The sequence below is a fragment of the Oryctolagus cuniculus genome, chromosome 11, assembly GCF_051225735.1.
Source record: "Oryctolagus cuniculus isolate XC-2025 breed Fujian yellow rabbit chromosome 11, ASM5122573v1, whole genome shotgun sequence".
NCBI classification, from domain to species: Eukaryota; Metazoa; Chordata; class Mammalia; order Lagomorpha; family Leporidae; genus Oryctolagus; species Oryctolagus cuniculus.
Window position 1 is genome coordinate 30753801 of NC_142877.1, and position 17307 is coordinate 30771107.

The window sequence follows — 17307 nt, forward strand, 5'->3', positions numbered from 1 at the left end:
TAAAACATTAATTTATTTTCAGTTGGTTTGAAAGGCAGAGAGACAGAGATCTTCCATCTGTTCATTCACACCCCAAATATCCCTAACAGCCAGAGTTGGGCCAGGCTGAAGACCAGAGCCCAGAACTCAATCTAGACCTCCCATGGAGGTGGCAGAGACCCAACTACTTGAGCCATCATCTGCTGTCTCCTAGGATGATCAGCAGGCAGCTGGATCGGAAGTGGAGTAGCAGAATCACAAATCAGGCACCCTGATATGGAATGCTGGTATCCTAAGCAGGGACTTAACCTCTGTGACAAAAGCGTGCCTCAAGTCTATTTTTTTTAAAGGTGTGGTGAAACTTTCTTTTTCTTTTTTGAAGGAGTTATTTATTTATTTGAAAGTCAGAGTTCCACAGAGAGAAGGAGAGGCAGAGAGAGAGAGAGAGAGAGAGAGAGAGGTCTTCCATCCGCTGGCTCATGCCCCAGTTGGCTGCAGTGGCCAGAGCTGTGTTGATATTTTAAAAATATTCTGTGGCTACGGTCTTGGTGTAATAATTCCCAGGCTTTTCAGGGAAATATAGCTATCCATGTAGCCCATGCTTAAAGAATTTGAGCCGCATTAATTTTCAGGAAAAAGAAACTGAAACCTCCTTTTACTTGAGCATACAGGCAGCCTCCTTCCTTGAACGCAGAGACCACGAATGAAGGCTCACTGTGTTCCATAAAGCCTGTGTTGTAGAGATCATTTCTCTTCTGTGCAGGGCATTGCTGGTTCCTCGTTAGGATGAGGGAATCTAGATCCAAAATACTTTGGAAGAGGTTTTCACCTTTCTCTCACACATACTAAAAATACTTTGCTGTTTCTGTGTTAAAGCTGGAGAGAATGGACAGGGCTTACAGGATGCACCAGTTCCTACAAATGGGTTATTCCCTGCCTGCCCCTGACACTGGCTGTGTTGTAAAGGAGCAGAAACTAAAGGGTAGCCACCCAGAAAGGGGGTTGGTTACATAAATTCTAGTGTAACCATGCAATGTGATACAGCACAGTCATTCCAAAGACGCAGCAGCATATGTTGCAAGTAAGCCACACAAACTGGTTAAGTCGCGTTGACTCCGCAGGGGGACTGGACAATTTGAAAACTGGAGAGATGGGAGACTTTTGAGGTAAATCCATGGTGCCATCTGATTTTATTTTTAACCAAATATATATGTTATGTATTCCGAGAAGGAGGGAGGGGAGAAAAAAAGCGAGGAGGGGAGAGAGAGAGAGAATGAATGAATCATGGATAGATATCAAGACCAAAAGTTTTAAGGAACAGCAGGTCGCATATTCTCCGGCTGCATCTTTTGTTATTAAAGTCATCGTTCCCTTTTCCACTTCCTCGACCTGGGCAGGAGTCTCTTCCTCAGTTAGGTAGTGGAGACACACATCGGACTGTCACGCACGCCCTCTCTGCAGAACCGCACGCTTGTGCATGCAGCCTCCCGCGCACGCTTTTAGAACTGGAGGTGGTTGCGGAGGAGGGTGGTGGTGGAGGTGGGAGATACGCGCAGGCTCTGCAGACCAAGCAAGTAGAGCTCGCTTCTTCTGCTGCCTCGGGGCTGCACCACCTGCCCTCTCCCTTCCCATCCCTCCGCCCATCTTACTCCCCTCCCCCGCCCCCGACCCTGCGCACCCAGGCGCCTGGACTGGCGTAAATTTCCGCCTACTTGCGCCGCCGCCCGGGGGGCTGCTTCGTGACGTCAGGCCAAGCGAGGGGGTGCCGCCTCCTGGCTGCCCGCTCCTCCCGGCCCCGCGGCCCCCGCCTGCCCTTTAAAAGAGCGGAGCCTGCGCCTGCCGCGCCGCACCGCGGGGACCAGGACGCACGGCTGCTTTCCCGGAGTACCTCCATCTCGCCTGCCCTAGGCCCCTGGCCTCCTGGATCCAGCCGCATCCTCTTTCCGCCCAGGTTGAGGCGAGCGGGACAATGCTGCGTGCCGTGCTTCTCAGCCTCCTGGGAGCCGCGGTGCTGGCCGGTGAGTGGGCGCGGCGGGCCGTTCAGCACCGCGGACAGCGCCATCCCCGGTTCTCCTCGCAGCTCTCGGGGCATCTGGGCGCGGGATCTGGGAGACTGGCAGGTGCACTGGCAGATTTCCCGTCCTTGCTAGAGGGTCTCCGCTTCTTGTTCCTGGGTTTCCCTTCAACTGCCTCCCCTCCCCACCGATTGACTCGGTCAGCCTGGAGAGTCTGCCTTTTCCTATCTGAGTTTTCCTGTAGATAGGAGGAAAGCGTGCCGCACCTCCAAGGAAACCCACATTTTGTGCTCACTTTAGGATGTCAGCTCTCTCTCCCCGTCTAGGGACACTGAAGCCTCATTCTGTATCTAATTTACTCTTTAAAGACAGGTGACCACAGAGAGGCAGGAATATATGTAGTATGGTATCAACTGGCCTCTGCATATTGTCCTTTATTATTTTTACTATCTCTGTGATATCAACTTGAGGAAGGAGAAGTGAGTCCCATTTGCACATAGGATATGCCTTTTGAGAAACGTTTGTATATAATATATCTGTATGTGTATGTGTGCACAGGTTTGTTCTGTTTCTGTATTTTGTATTTTCATCTGCAGAAAGAGGTAATGTCACACTCCAACTATTTTAAAGTTATGAATGGAAACTGCAATAGACATTTTTTACTGTTATACTCCATAAAGATAATTAGGGTATAAAGTAACTACAAAAGGGTCTTTGGAGTAGTAAAATAAAAATGATTCAGTCCATTCAGGAGTATGACATTTTAAACCGCTGATTTTTGATATGTGTGAAAGACTGGGATTACTGTTTGAGACTACTCTGAATCTCAAAGAAACAATATCTTCAGGTGTGTGTGTGTGTGTGTGCGTGTGTAACAATATTCTGTGTCTTGAGAGTGCTGAGATGTATGTATACCACCATGAATTGAAGTAGAGGTTTTCTGTGGTTTCTTGAATGATCTATAGCAAATTGTATCTGAAGTTGAGATTCCTAACTAGAGTTAAAATATTGCCATCTATTATCATGAAGCTTTCATTAACAAAAATTACTCAATCCAAAATTTAGAGATGGATTGAAAGCCAATGGCAATTTATTTTACTGCAAACTACATATATTCAAAATTTTTCTAAGATTTTATTTTTATAATTTGCTAATTTTCTCAATTTAATTAAAATTAATGATTTAGAATTCTTTCTAGTCAAAGCATTTTCAGAAAGGAATTGTTTAAGAGGTTGAAGCTGTGCTGCCTATTTTTGCTGTAGACCTCAAAAACTGACATTTGTGGGATTAATTTAACTGTGATGATAAAATACCTACAGCTCTCTTATGTAAGATAATGTCTTAACAGCAACAGAATGGGTACATGATATTCTTTTAAAACATTTTTTGAGCTGTAATTTACACACCGTAAAATCCACACTTTTAAAGTGTGTAATTCAGTGGTTTTTAGTATATTCATGCATTGTGTAACCAGCAACGCTATCAAATTTCAGAATATTTCTATCACCTCAGAAAGACACCCTGTACCTATTAGTAGTTATCTTTCCATTCTCCTCTGCCCCCGGCCTCTGGCAATGAGATATGAGTACCTTCAAGTAGAATTTGTTATTTAGCAAAATCACAAGGTTAAGAGAAACCTCAGGAAACCATTTAGTTCATCTTCCACCATTAAAAGCTTCAAGAGGGAGATCCACAACCTTCTGTGGTAGCTGCTGCGTACTCTAAAAGTTAATATGAATGAAGTAGCTACACGATATCTACATTATATTAGGTAAGATGGTTTCTGCCATTCAGATTTTGCTGGCCTGCATGTTATAAGAAGAACTTTGGGTCTTCATAGCTTATTATTAGAAAAGTTTGTTTAATCTGTTTTACAGCTATTATTTTTAGTCTGGGATCAAATCATAATCATAACATATAGTATTAATACTTGAGAAATTATTCTCAGATTTATTATATTATTTCTACCACTTAATGACTTCACTTTTAACATGAACATTGTTTTCTTTTGTGATCCCGAATCTTATTGTATAGAAAAGTAAGTTAAATTGCTCTATGGCAGTCAACATGTCTTTGGCTATTACATTGCTGTCACAGATTCTACTGCAAGAAATACAGAAGCATTTAGATGTCTCACCAAGAAGCATAACATGCTTTCACAGGCAGACCCTTGTTTCTTTACATCAAAAAGTACATCAAAAAGAGGTCTGAATAGTATCAGAGAAATAGGATTTTTCTGTAATTACAGGTAAAAGCTACAAATTTTTTAAAAGTATAAAAATTTCTCTTCCATAGATATGAGAATTTTTAATACTGACACTTTAGCAATGCCAGCAGGTAATAAAAGCATGTATTTTACATTTGTGGGGAGGAAAAAAGAGAAAAATATTCACACAAAACTCAGTTATCAAAGAAGGTTTAGTAAAGCTTCTAATTTCTTAGGGGAGTAATTCTCTCATGGTTATTGTTTTCCAGAGGATGTTTTTAAAAAGCAGGTTTCAAGTGGAAAGAGAAAGCACCAAAGTAGGTGTGTTCTTGAGAAAGACTATTTTAGGCATAAAAGAATGACCTAGCATATGGACCCTGTGTCCTAAAGGTAGGCCATCTGGATCCTGTCTGAATTGCTTTTAGGAAAAACTTGGAGTCTTTGTGGATTGCCAGCCACTCCTCAAGCATTTTATAATTATTCTAATAGGCTGGATAACTCTGGGCCTCTTGGAAGAATTGGAATATATTCCAGGTCATGCTTTGAAAAAGATATCTTAGTAAAGTGAATAAATCAAATAGCTGTTCTATTTCTGAGTTGCTCCCTGGTATGTAATTAATTTGAGGGGCCAGTTATGGAGGCTTGGAGAGCAAAGCATTTTGGGCAGAAAGGTCAGGTTGCAGGTCATAAGCAATCTGCATTGAGTAGCTTCCATGTCTGATGTCTGGAGGTTTTGTTCTTGGCCCCGCTAGTTCTTCTTTTGCTTCAGGAACCTAGAATAATTTTCTGTACTGGGTGTCTTCCACCATTACAGACTTGTCTACTTCAGGGGGTGCCAGGAGAACTGTATGGATGGATCTATATGTTAATGCAATGAGTTCCTCTAGTAGAAAAGGTTTAGACATAAGAAAGGATGAAAGATAAAATAATCAAAGCAGTGTTAAGAGAGAGAAAAAAAATGGCACTGAAAATTTTAAAATACCAGAAATATTTCCTAAGAATACAAAGGCACTTCACATGCTTTATTTTTTTTTTTTAAGATTTATTTATTTGAAAGACAGTCACAGAGAAAGGTGGAGACAGAGAGAGAGCGAGCTCTTCCATCCGCTGGTTTACTCCCCACATGGCTGCAATGGCCATAACTGAGCCGATCTGCAGCCAGGAGCCAGGAGCTTCTTCCAGGTCTCCCACATGGGTGCAGGGACCCAAGGACTTGGGCCATCCTCTGCTGCTTTCCCAGGCCCATTAGTGGAGAGCTGGATTGGAAGAGGAGCAGCTGGGAGTTGAACTGGCACCCATATGGGATGCCAGTGTTGTAGGCCAGGGCTTTAACCCTCTGCACCACAGCACCAGCCCCATTAATGCTGTTTTAAGATAGGTAGAATCTCATGGCATTTGACTTAAATAAATTAAAATTTTTCTTTTTACAGTGTTCTCATAAATCAGTTGCTCAACACTGATGTGCATATGATATTATGGACTTGATGCTGTCCTAGGAGAATTAGGAAACTTCTAGGTTCTTTAATGGTTGCAGTCCATGTAGGGGAGGGTAAGCACATTGATGTAGCTGCATCTGTAACCTTTTCAGGCAAAGGTGTTGGGGTGAAAAACGAGGTAATTATTTCACAATAACCATGTTTCAGTGAAGGAAATGAGTTTAGGAGAGGATGTGTTGTTGGGAATGGAAATAGGCAAAGGGGACCACAGATCTTTACCTGTTTGTTGTAGACAGAAGGGAAAGGAGGGGGACTGGCCCTGTGGCACAGTTGGTTAAGCCATTGCCTGCAGGGCAGCATTCCATATGGGTGTTTGTTTGAGTCTCAGCTGCTCTATTTCCAATCCAGCTCCCTGCTAATGTGCCTGGAAAAGCAGAGGAGGATGGCCCAAGTTTTTGGTCCCTGCCTCCCATGTGGGAGACCCAGAAGCTCCTGATTTCTGGCTTTGGCCTGACTGAGCTTTGAGTATTGTGGCCATTTGGGGGAGTGGACCAGCAGATGGAAGATCTCTCCCTGTATCTCTCTCTTTGCCTCTGCCTCTCCTCCTCTGTAACTCTGCCTCTTAGATAAATAAATATTCTAAAAACAAAAACCAAAAAAAAAAAAAAAAAAAAAGGAAAGGAAAGGTGGAGGGTGCCTTCGTTCTATCTAGACTTGGTTTGTTTTAAACTTATATTAAAGTATAACATACAGGAAACTATATATAGCCTAATGAATATTTCAGAAAATTGAGTATACCTATGTAACCAGCAACCAGCTCAAGAAATTCTCTGTGTTCTGGACTTGATTTACATTGGATGCTAGATAGCGTTTAGATATTGTTTCAGACATTGCTATGGGAAAACAATTTTGTTTGATTACATGTGTGTGAGTTCAGCTGGGGTAAGTGTGGTTGCTGTAGAAGGCATTCCCAACTGTCTGCTACCTGGTCAGCTCTAATTCTGCCCCCTCTCCAAGTAATGTGGAGTGATTTTGTGAGTCTGGGTTCACACAGCTTCCAAAAATCAACTTAAGTCATTTGTCATTCTTTTTCTCCTTCAAAGCTGTCAGTGCTGTGCCAGTGGATAACAGAAACCACAATGAAGAGATGGTAAGTAGAACTGTCAGCCTGGAATCTGTTAGATTCTCCCACTCCCCATCATACCAAATCAAACACACACACACACGCACACACACACATAGCTGGACACAGTCAGGTTTTCCTCACTGAGAATATGTCTCCTGAGCAGTGCTTTTCCATTCTTCCTGGATAGTTTAGTGGCCCTGAGGACAGCTGTGTTAACACAGCATTGTCTTTCATTGTCCTTGTTCAGAAGTGGGTGTTTATTCCCCTTCCCAATTCAGTGCCTTCTTGTATCATTCTGTGTAGAGGCTGAGAGGTTTATGGTCCTCCAAACCTGGCTCCTCGCCCACAGATCCCGCATCAGTACAGGTTGCACAGGCTGGCCTCTCTTCCTTGACTTGAGCAGTCAGTCCATCATCCCAGGGGCATCAGTTTTTCCAACTGCTTTTGGGTCTTCTCCAGGTTACTCGCTGCATCATCGAGGTTCTCTCAAGTGCTCTGTCCAAGACCAGTGCTCCACCCATCACCCCTGAGTGCCGACAGGTCCTGAAGAAGAGTAAGTGCCCCGCCTGCAGGCGCTGCTTTGTCCCTGCAGTGACTTTTCTCTTGCGCCCTCCCTGTCACCTTCCATTTTACCTACACAGGACCTGATTGGGGTGAGGGGGTGCAGAATATGGCAGTAAGAGTGTTGACTGGCTGCACTGGTGTCTGGGAAGATAAAGGTTCCAGTCCCTGCTCTGCCACTTAGAGTGGGACTCTGGGGAAGGCACCTTGCCTCTTGGGCTTACTTCTTTGTACCAAAATGAAGGAGCTGGACTCTGTCATAGTCTTGGAGATCTGTAACAGCTTGGTTCCATATTTTAGAATGGGCCTTCATTTTGATGGAAGGCAATGTGGGGAATGCTTATATGTGATTCATTGAGGAGGGGGTCCTGGGAGTGGGGAAGATAAAAGGATAAAGAGAGAGTGAAAAACTGCTCTTCTCATTGCTTTCTCCTCTTCTGACAGCTGGAAGTTAGAAGCTTAGAAGTGTGGCTTGAAAATTCCCAGCCTGCTTACACAATAGATTAGTTATGACATTTCAACACAGAGCTTATTAGAATGGAAGGTACTGCCAGGTGGGACCAGGAGCTCCAGGCCCAAGGACTAGAAGGCTTTAGGATAGAAATAGAGTATCCCAATGAGTCAGACTAAAGGCCTTTGGGAAGTCTTCTTTATATTAAATAGCTTCTGTGGAAAACAAAATCTGAACAGTGAGATAAGCAGTATCCACTGGGAATTGACATTATGAGACCAACCAATTTTACAAAGCCACGCAGTCTCTTCTATGCATGAAGTCAGACTGGTCTAAATGAATCCAGGAAACAGTGCTTTTTTTTTCTCAAGATTTATTTATTTATTTAAAAGTCAGAGTTACAGAGACAGAAGAGGCAGAGATAGAGAGAGAGGTCTTCCATCCGCTGGTTCACTCCCCAATTGGCTGCAATGGCCGGAGCTGTGCCAGATCCAAAGCCAGGAGTCAGGAGACTCCTCGTGGTCTTCCCACATGGGTGCAGGGGCCCAAGGACTTGGGCCATCTTCCACTGCTTTTCCAGGACATAGCAGAGAGCTGGATCAGAAGTGGAGCAGCCGGGACTCAAACTGGCTTCCATATGGGATGCTGGCACTGCAGGCAGTGGCTTTACCCACTACACCACAGCACTGGCCCCAACAGTGCTCTTTTTAACATCTTCCTCTGCTTTTAACTTTTCAGTCAAGCTCGGAACAGCTTGACTTTTTTTTCCTTTTGCTTCTTAAAATCTCTCATTGCAAATCTCTGTTATTGTTGCTGCACATGAGCCCTCATGCATAACATGATGACAACAAGTAATGTTAGAAATTGGCCAGAAGAGTGATCCAGGGTAACTTAAACCACCTTTGGGGATTTCAAGGTAAGGTGTTGGGCCTCAGCCTTTGGGAATCAACTTTTAGAGGATGGAAGCTTTCCTACAACCTGGCCCATACACCTCTTTCTGAATTTTTCTTTCTGGCCATTACAACGAGTGACAACAGAGCAGGTCTCCAAACAGCAAATCCCTCTTGCTATTTGCCTTTTTCTTTTTGTTTACCTGATGGATGCAAAAGTGAGAGGTCATTTTAGGTCACCAAAAGAACCAGGATTGCTTAGGAAATGGTATCTCATATGGGCTTTTAGGTTCCTGGGGTCTTTTGATGTCTCTTGAGAGAGTCTTAGGAAACCAGTAAAAATAAGATGACCCATGTTATAAGGACCCTGGAGGCACTGTACCCATAGAGACATCAGACCCTGAGATGGGGAGGGTGTGAGAGCTCCTCTGAGGTTGCAGCCTTGAACCCCAGCCAGAGCTACACAGATGATAACATAAAGGAGTGCAGCAGAACAGGAAATGACTCACAAGCTGGAAGACATTAATCCCTTCCTTGGTGGGGAGCAGACACTTCTCAGCTCTTATCCTATAGTGCAGAAATACAACCCTCTCACCAGATCTTGAGATTTTTTTCAAAACATTTAAATGTTTATTTTTTTAAGCATCACCTCTGGTATTTGGAATTTGAATTTCCTGAAAATGCTGTTTAGAACTCACCCCTGGGCTCCAGGGTGCAACGTCTGTCTTACTCCAGTTTTCTCTGTCTTGGTAATCTGTCCTCTGTTGATCAGAAGACTCTGGAGCTGGTAGCCACCTGGGGGGAGGGGGTGGCCAATTCCTTCATGCAGCCTTCATCCCACCTCAAGCTCATATCCACTCCCCCTCTCTCCTGCATGTCTTTTTTCAAAAGTATTTTTCAGTTTAATTTCATTTATTTGAAATGCTGAGAAAGAGACAGACACAGAGAGATCTTCCATCTGCTGGTTCATCTCCCAAATACCCACAACAGCCAGGGCTAGGCCAAGCCACAGCCAGAAGCCTAGAACTCCATCTTGGTCTCCCACAATGGTGGCAGGAACCCAAGTACTTGAGTCCTCATTGCTGCATCCCAGGATGCACTTTCATGGAAACCTGGGATTGGAAGCACAGCTGAGACCTGGGCTCAGGCACTCCAGTAGAGAATGTGGGCATCCCAAGAGGCGTCTTACTGCTGTGCTACATGCCCCCTCCTCCTGCGTGTCTTGAGTTAGGATGCACTCATTGAGCAAATGAGCATTTGGAGAGTAAGAGAGAATCATTGTTTTATGGCTGGAAGGGGCCTCATGGAATATACACCATCCAATTTCTTCACAAGAACAAAAATTCTCTTCGGTTGGGGTTGCTTTGGTGGTCCTTGTAGCACAACAGTTAGGGATGACAGGTGCACTTCCCCCCATGAGCTCCCCACCTTGATTTTATAGATTGACAGTGACTGTGTGCTGCTAATCATAGCCCTTTTCCAATCTCACCTGCAGGGCTGATAGCTAAATTTAGAAAGAAGTGCTAAGCCTTAGGCACAAGCTGCTATAGACAGAACACACTTAACTGGGAAAAAAATAAAAACACTCTGTTCCTGGCACTAAGACCCCACATACCCACCTGGCCCTGTGCGTCTGGAGGCTGGGATCCTGTCTGATCAGCTCCATGTCAGCTGACTCTCAGATGACATCAGTGTCTGCCCAGAGAGAGCTCAGACTGCTATAACATACCTCCAGGATACTATCATTTTAACATATAATTGACAGAAGAAACCATTGAGAGATTTTTTTAAAGGCAAATCAGGTCTCTTTTTTTTTAAGATTTATTTTTTTATTTATTTGAAAAGCAGGGTTACAGAGAGGACGAGGCAGAGAGAGAGATATCTTCCATCCACTGGTTCACTCCCCAAGTGGCTGCAACGGCTGGAGCTGGGCTGATCCAAAGCCAGGAGGCAGGAACTAGGAGCCTCTTCCCGGTCTCCCATGCTGGTGAGGGACCCAAGGATTTGGGCCATTTTCCACTGTGTTTCCAGGCCACAGCAGAGAGCCCGATCAGTGGAGCAGTTGGGACTTGAACTGGCACCCACATCAGATACTGGCACTGCAAGCCGGGGCTTTAACCCACTGTGCTACAGTGCCAGTCCCACCACTGATAGATTTTTTTTTTTTTTTTTTTGACAGGCAGAGTGGACAATGAGAGAGAGACAGAGAGAAAGGTCTTCCTTTTACCATTGGTTTACCCCACAATGGCCGCTGCGCCGGCACACCGTGCTGATCCAAAGCCAGGAGCCAGGTGCAGGGCCCAAGCACTTGGGCCATCCTCCACTGCACTCGCGGGCCACAGCAGAGAGCTGGACTGGAAGAGGGGCAACCGGGACAGAATCCAGCACCCCGACAGGGACTAGAACCCAGTGTGCCGGTCCGCAGGTGAAGGATTAGCCTATTGAGCTGCGGTGCTGGCCAAGAGATTTTACACTCTTTTTTTTTTTTTTTCCTATGAAGTCTTAGAAATCTTGGACAGCATGATTCCCCATCTGGACCAAGCACATTTGTGGCTCCTGCAATGGATGGTGCAGATTTAGACCCAAGGCAGGCAGTGATCTTGGCCTTAGGCATTCTGGCTGTGTTATCAGAGAAATTGCAGGGTTCTTGTCTTCGCGCAAGAAAGAATTCAGGCGTGAGACAGAGAGTAGTGGGAGGTAAAATAGCAAGGTTTATTAGGGAAGGGACATCCATAAGGATGGATGGGCACCTCTCCAGACAGCCTGAGAGACTGGGGTGGGGTGGGGGGGGTGGAGGTTACATGGTTGAGTGGAGAGATTACACCTGGCCAGACCAGGCGGGCGGCTCAGCAGAGAGGCAGAGCGTGCAGTCTGGTTAAGGCCGGGGGTTTTTAAGGAGATGGGTCTTTGTCTTCACACATCTCCTCCTGAAACAAAGGATTTTATGGCTGTAAATATTAAGCTCCTATCTGAGTTTTCCCTTGAAGGTATCAGACAGGAGGAAGCCTAGCTGGCGCCATCCTGGGTTCAGAGGAAGGGTGAGCAGGACCCCCTAGAGAATGGGGATCCGGAGCAGGGTGTTTGAAATGCAGATACTGGACTGCACCTGGGAGATTGTGGAAGATTTGTCAGGCAGAAGGGGCGGGGACCCCACCTGGCAGGTTATCAGGTAGAAGGGGGCAGGGCAGGATGCGAAAACCGGGCTGCCCCTGAAACATTGTCAGGGTGACTTTGAGATGCAGATGCATATGCTGGACATAGATGTCTTCTCTTTAGGCCTTTATGTCACACACACATAAGCTCATAACTGACTTCCTACCTAACAGCTGAACTCATTGACATGGGTTGAAATCCAAGCCGTTGCGCTGTGGCGCAGTAGGTTAATCCTCTGCCTGCAGCGCCAGCATCCCATATAGGCACCAGTTCTAGTCTTGGTTGCTCCACTTCCAGTCCAGCTCTCTGCTATGGCCTGGGAGAGCAGTGGAGGATGGCCCAAGTCCTTGGGCCCCTGCACTCATGTGGGAGACCAGGAAGAGGTGCCTGGCTCCTGGCTTCGGATCAGCATAGTTCCGGCCGTTACAGCTATTTGGAGAGTAAACCAACGGAAGGAAGACCTCTCCCTCTCTCTTTCTCTCCCTCTCCCTCTCTCCCTCTCACTGTCTGTAGCTCTACCATCAAATAAAATAAATCTTTGAAAGAAAGAAAGAAAGAAAGAAAGAAAGAAAGAAAGAAAGAAAGAAAGAAAGAAAGAAAGAAAGAAACGCAAGCCCTTCTATCTAGTGACTGAGACAGTGTTGGCTGTATATCCTTTCATGAGTGAAGGGGGAGTCAGCGAAGGAGCTGCTGGAATTTGGAAAAGATGGAAAGAGAATAGCCTTCCATTAAAATATCAGTTTTACCATCTGCTGCTGACTCATGAAACAAAGACACCTCAGCCAAGGAAGTTTATCCTCAGTGTCTGAGAACACATTTGGCCAAAGGACCTGGGTGAAGGAAGAAATGGTCCTTCCCGCTGCAACCAATGCCTGAGTTATGTCATCACTTCCTGTGGCGTTAAGTCTGCACAGCTGATTGAGTAATATACTCCAGATACACTAATAATTAAAAATTTTTAAATTCTCCTTTGAATGTTGATTATTTCTCATTTTGGCTATTTAACTTTGCTTATCTAGATTTTGGTTGGAGTCATTGATACCATGGTAACTATGTAAACCCCACATAGAGTAAATATGGAAAGAACGGTCCCTAATTATATTTCTCTGAGTCTCGTCTCAATGTCTATGGAAAGAGGAGTTGCTCTGGTTCTAAATTCTGATGTTTCATAATTCTATATCTGGCTTTCAATTTGGTTATGGATACTACAGATGAAATGCTGGTCAGATAGTATGGAAACATAAAAATATAGAGTGTATTATTAGATTGAAAAAAAGCCTGAGGCCAGTGTTGTGGTGTAGCAGGGTAAGCTGCCACCTGCAATGCCAACATCCCATTATGGGTGCCAGTTGCTGCACTTCCGATCTAAGTCCCTGCTAATGCGCCTGGGAAAGCAGCAGAGGATGACCCAAGTACTTGGGCCCCTGCACTCATGTGGGAGACCTGGAAAAAACTCGTGGTTTTGGCCTGGCCCAGCCCAGGGCCATCTGGGGAGTGAACCAGTGGAAGAAAGATCTCTCTCTCTCTCTGTATCTCCCTCTCTCTGTGACTCTGTGTTTTAAATGAAATAAAATAAGTCTTTTAAAGAAAAAACAGCCAAGGGACTTTTATAGCATTTGCTTTTAAAAGGAATCTGAGGATATTCTTTATTAATTGAAAAAATTATCCAAGAAATTTTCAGTGTCCTCAGGATTTGTAGTGATTGCTGAGGCTAGTGCTTATTGAATTAGAAACAGTTTTGAAGTTATACTTACTCTTGTATTCTCATTATAGGTGGGAAAGAGGCCAAAGATGAAGAGAAGAGTGACAATGAAAACACCAAGTTCGAAGTCAGATTGTTAAGAGACCCAGTTGATGTCTCGGAAGCCCACAGGCCCTCGAGTAGAGAGGAAGCAGGAGCCCCAGGGGAGGAGGACGCCCAGGGCCCAGCAAAGGCAGACACAGAGAAATGGACAGAGGGAGGCGGGCACAGCCGAGAGAGCACAGCCGAGCCTCGGGGCAGCCCCCACCCCTCCGACAGTCACCTCTCCAGAGAAGCCAAGATGAGTGAAGAAGAAGAGGGAGCGAATGATGAGAAGGAGGGGCGTGGGGAAGATGCCAGTGAAGGGAAACACCCGGAAGAACCAGGAGAGACACAAAACGTCTTTCTCAACAAAAGAAACCAGGCATTGGCTAAGAAAAAAGAGGCATTAGCGGCCAGGTGGGACACACACTCTGCTGGACCCTCTGAGGAGAAGACACACAGCAGGGAGGGCAGCCAGGAGAGTGGAGAGGAGACAAGGAGCCAGGAGAAACACCCCCAAGAGCCAAAGAGCCAATCCCAGAGCCAGGAAGAGTCGGAGGAAAGCGAGGAAGACGCTACCTTGGAGGTGGCCAAACGACGCATGAGGCCCAGACACCACCACGGGAGGAGCAGGCCTGACAGGTCTCAGGATGGGAATCTGCCCTCCAGGGAGGGCGAACAAGCCCCTGAAAGATCTGAGGAGGCTCACGTGGGCATGGCCAGTGTGGGGGAAAAGAGGGACCACCACTCAGCTCACTTCAGGGCTTCGGAGGAACAGCCAGACTATGGGGAAGAAGTGAGGAGTTATCCAGGTGTCCCGGCTTCTGACGCTGTGGAGGGGGAACAGCACAGGGGCAGAGGGAGTGAGGAGTACAGGGCCCCAAGGCCTCAGAGTGTGGCGAGCCGGGAGGAGGACAAGAGAGGCCACCCCAGCTTGGAGCACAGATACAGTGAGGAAGCGAGGGGCGGTGAGCAGGGGAAGGGGCCGCATCACAGAAGCAAGGGAGGCCAGCTGGCTGCCTCTTCTAACGCCAGGGAAGAGGAAGGGTTCTTGGGGGAAGGGCACCACCGTGTTCAGGAGAGCCAGATGGATGAGGCAAGGAGACCATCACAAGGGGACTGGAAAGAGCAGGACAGAGATTACCCCAACTATGGAGAGGAAGGAGCCCGTGGGAGGTGGCAGCAGCCAGAGGACCTGCAAGACCCTAAAGCAAACAGGGAAGAAGTGATGCTTCGAGACAAATACGGCCCCTACCCCAGCACGCAAAAGAAGAAGAGGTTAGGGGGGCTGTTCAACCCCTACTTTGACCCTCTCCAGTGGAAGAACAGCCGCTTTGAGAAAAAAGACAGCATGGATGACAACTTTCTTGAAGGTGAAGAGGAAAATGGGGTGACCTTGAACGAGAAGAATTTCTTCCCAGAATACAGCTATGACTGGTGGGAGAGGAAGCCCTTCTCTGAGGACGTGAACTGGGGCTATGATAAGAGAAGCTTCGCGAGGGCCCCCAGACTGGATCTGAAGAGGCATCATGACAGGGTGGCCCAGCTGGACCAGCTGCTTCACTACAGGAAGAAGTCGGCAGAGTTTCCCGACTTCTACGATTCCGAGGAGCAGATGAGCCCACGCCACGAGGTGGCAAGTGAAAGGGACGGGGATGAGCAGAGGGCTCTGACGGAGGAGGAGGTACAGTATGGGGCTTCTGCTTAAAATTCACTTGTGGGGGTCAACGTTAGCATGCCATGTCCCAGACTTCCTGATGCCAGTGCAGGATAAACTGGTGGGATATAATCTCTATGAGAGCAGTGCTGCCAAGGTGACCTCCGGGGCTGACTTCCACCAACCATCTAGCCATGGTCCACATCCCTGTCCACCTGCTGCTATTGTAGTACGTCTCAACCTTGGCTACACATTGGAATTATCTAGGAAGCTTGAAAAAGTTCTGTGCCTGGGACCCACCCCCATAGATTCCATCTAGTTGGTACTAGACACTGCCTGACATCAGGTTTTTTAAGGCTCATCAGTAGCTCCCAGGGGAGGGATTACAGGTGATGAAGAAATCAGCTGCTTTGACCTATCTTTATTGGCTTATGCCCGACCACAATCAGAAATTTATATCTGGGGGAAGTAACATTTGAGTTCTATCTCTCTAAACAATCCACACCCTGCCCCCCAGGACTGATTATGTAGCTTGATGCTTCTCAAGCTTGAATGTGCCTAAGAATCTCCCAGGCCCTGGAGTTTCTGATTCAGCTGGTTCTGAGCGAGATCCAGGAATCTGCATTTTTGACTTTTTTTTTTTTTTTTGTAGTGCTAATGATGCTGATGCTGCTGTTCAGGGGACCACACTCTGACAGCCACGGATGCCACTGACTCACGTGGCCTTTTATATTTTTTTTAAATTTACTTATTTACTTGAAAGTCAGAGTTACACAGACAGAGAAGGAGAGGTCTTCTATTGGCTTGTTCACTCCCCAGTTGGCAACAATGGCTGGAGCTGCACCTATCTGAAGCCAGGAGCCATGAGCTTCTTCCGGATCTCCCACGTGGGTGCAGGGGCCCAAGGACTTGGGCCATCTTCTACTGCTTTCTCAGGCCATAGCAGAGAGCTGGAATCGGAAGTGGAGCAGCCGGGACTAGAACCCACGCCCATATGAGATGCTGGCGTTGCAGGTGGCAGCTTTACCCACTAAGCCACAGCGCCAGCCCCTTCACATGGCCTTAAACGTACTTCAGCTTTTCCTTTCAGTTCATGCTCCCTCAAACCACAGCAACCTGGAAACTCACAATTCCACTTTTCTGTGTTTTCCAGGAAAAAGAACTTGAAAATTTGGCTGCGATGGATTTGGAACTACAGAAAATAGCTGAAACATTCAGCCAAAGGGGCTGATGGTCAGAGCAATGGGCGACTTCAAGACGCAGACCTCATGTGATCTATTTTCCAGCACATCACTGGAAGACACCACTTATTTACCCAAAGGCAGAAAGTAGAATTTACTAGTCATTAAGTGTTTGACACAATTGCAAATATCTTCAATGTTTGCCAGGATGCTACTGAAGATATGAATAGCATGACTTGTAGCATATTCTTTCTTGCAAAATAGACTATTAACCTGCTTGTGACAATGACTGTGTCTTTGACAAAAACATCTGTCTCACTTTGAACTAATAAAAGACTCACCTGAGACCAAAAGCTTCGTGGTTCTTCACTTCCTGTGGGGTAATGGGGAGGAGTACAACACTCAAATCCGTTCTTTAAATTCTGAAAAGCAGGGGCCAGCATCGTGCTGCAGTGGGCTAAGTCACCACCTGCGACAATGGCTTCCTGCAATGGAGCACCAGTTTGAGTCCCAGCTGCTCCACTTCTGATTCAGTGCAGCTGGGAACGTGGCAGAGAGTGGCTCAAGTACTTGGGTCCCTGCCACCTATGTGGAAGACCCAGATGGAGTTCCAGGCTCTTGGCTTCTGCCTGGCTCAGCCCTAGCCATTGTGGCTTTTTGGGGAGTGAATCAGCAGATGGAAGGGCTTCTCTTTCTGTCTCTCCTCTCTGTCAGTCTTTCAAATAAAGCAAATCACACACACACGCACACATATTTACAGCATTAAGATTTGTTGGCTTCTGGATACATTAACAAAGTGAACCTTTTGAAGTAGAAGAATGTGCAATGTGCAGGATAAAAAGAAAGAGCTCAGGAAAAGACATCTGCTC

The 17307-nt window shown here is 46.2% G+C and overlaps 1 protein-coding gene across 3 annotated transcripts in view; it reads left to right on the forward strand.

Annotated features, from left to right (window-relative positions):
• The window catches only part of CHGB (chromogranin B), a 56475-nt gene extending 39684 nt beyond the window's left edge, over positions 1-16791 (forward strand). The window contains exons 1-5 of one of the 3 annotated variants that reach the window (XM_070052063.2): positions 1121-1145; positions 6740-6786; positions 7222-7315; positions 13591-15284; positions 16411-16791. In XM_070052063.2, the coding sequence (XP_069908164.2) occupies positions 6784-6786; positions 7222-7315; positions 13591-15284; positions 16411-16488 (1869 nt within the window). In that variant the 5' untranslated portion in view covers positions 1121-1145; positions 6740-6783 and the 3' untranslated portion in view covers positions 16489-16791. Of the gene's footprint in view, positions 1-1120; positions 1146-1667; positions 1998-6739; positions 6787-7221; positions 7316-13590; positions 15285-16410 lie in introns of those variants that run through there. The other 2 variants (XM_008256285.5, XM_070052062.2) reach the window with 2 other exon arrangements.
• Positions 16792-17307: the final 516 nt, after the last annotated feature.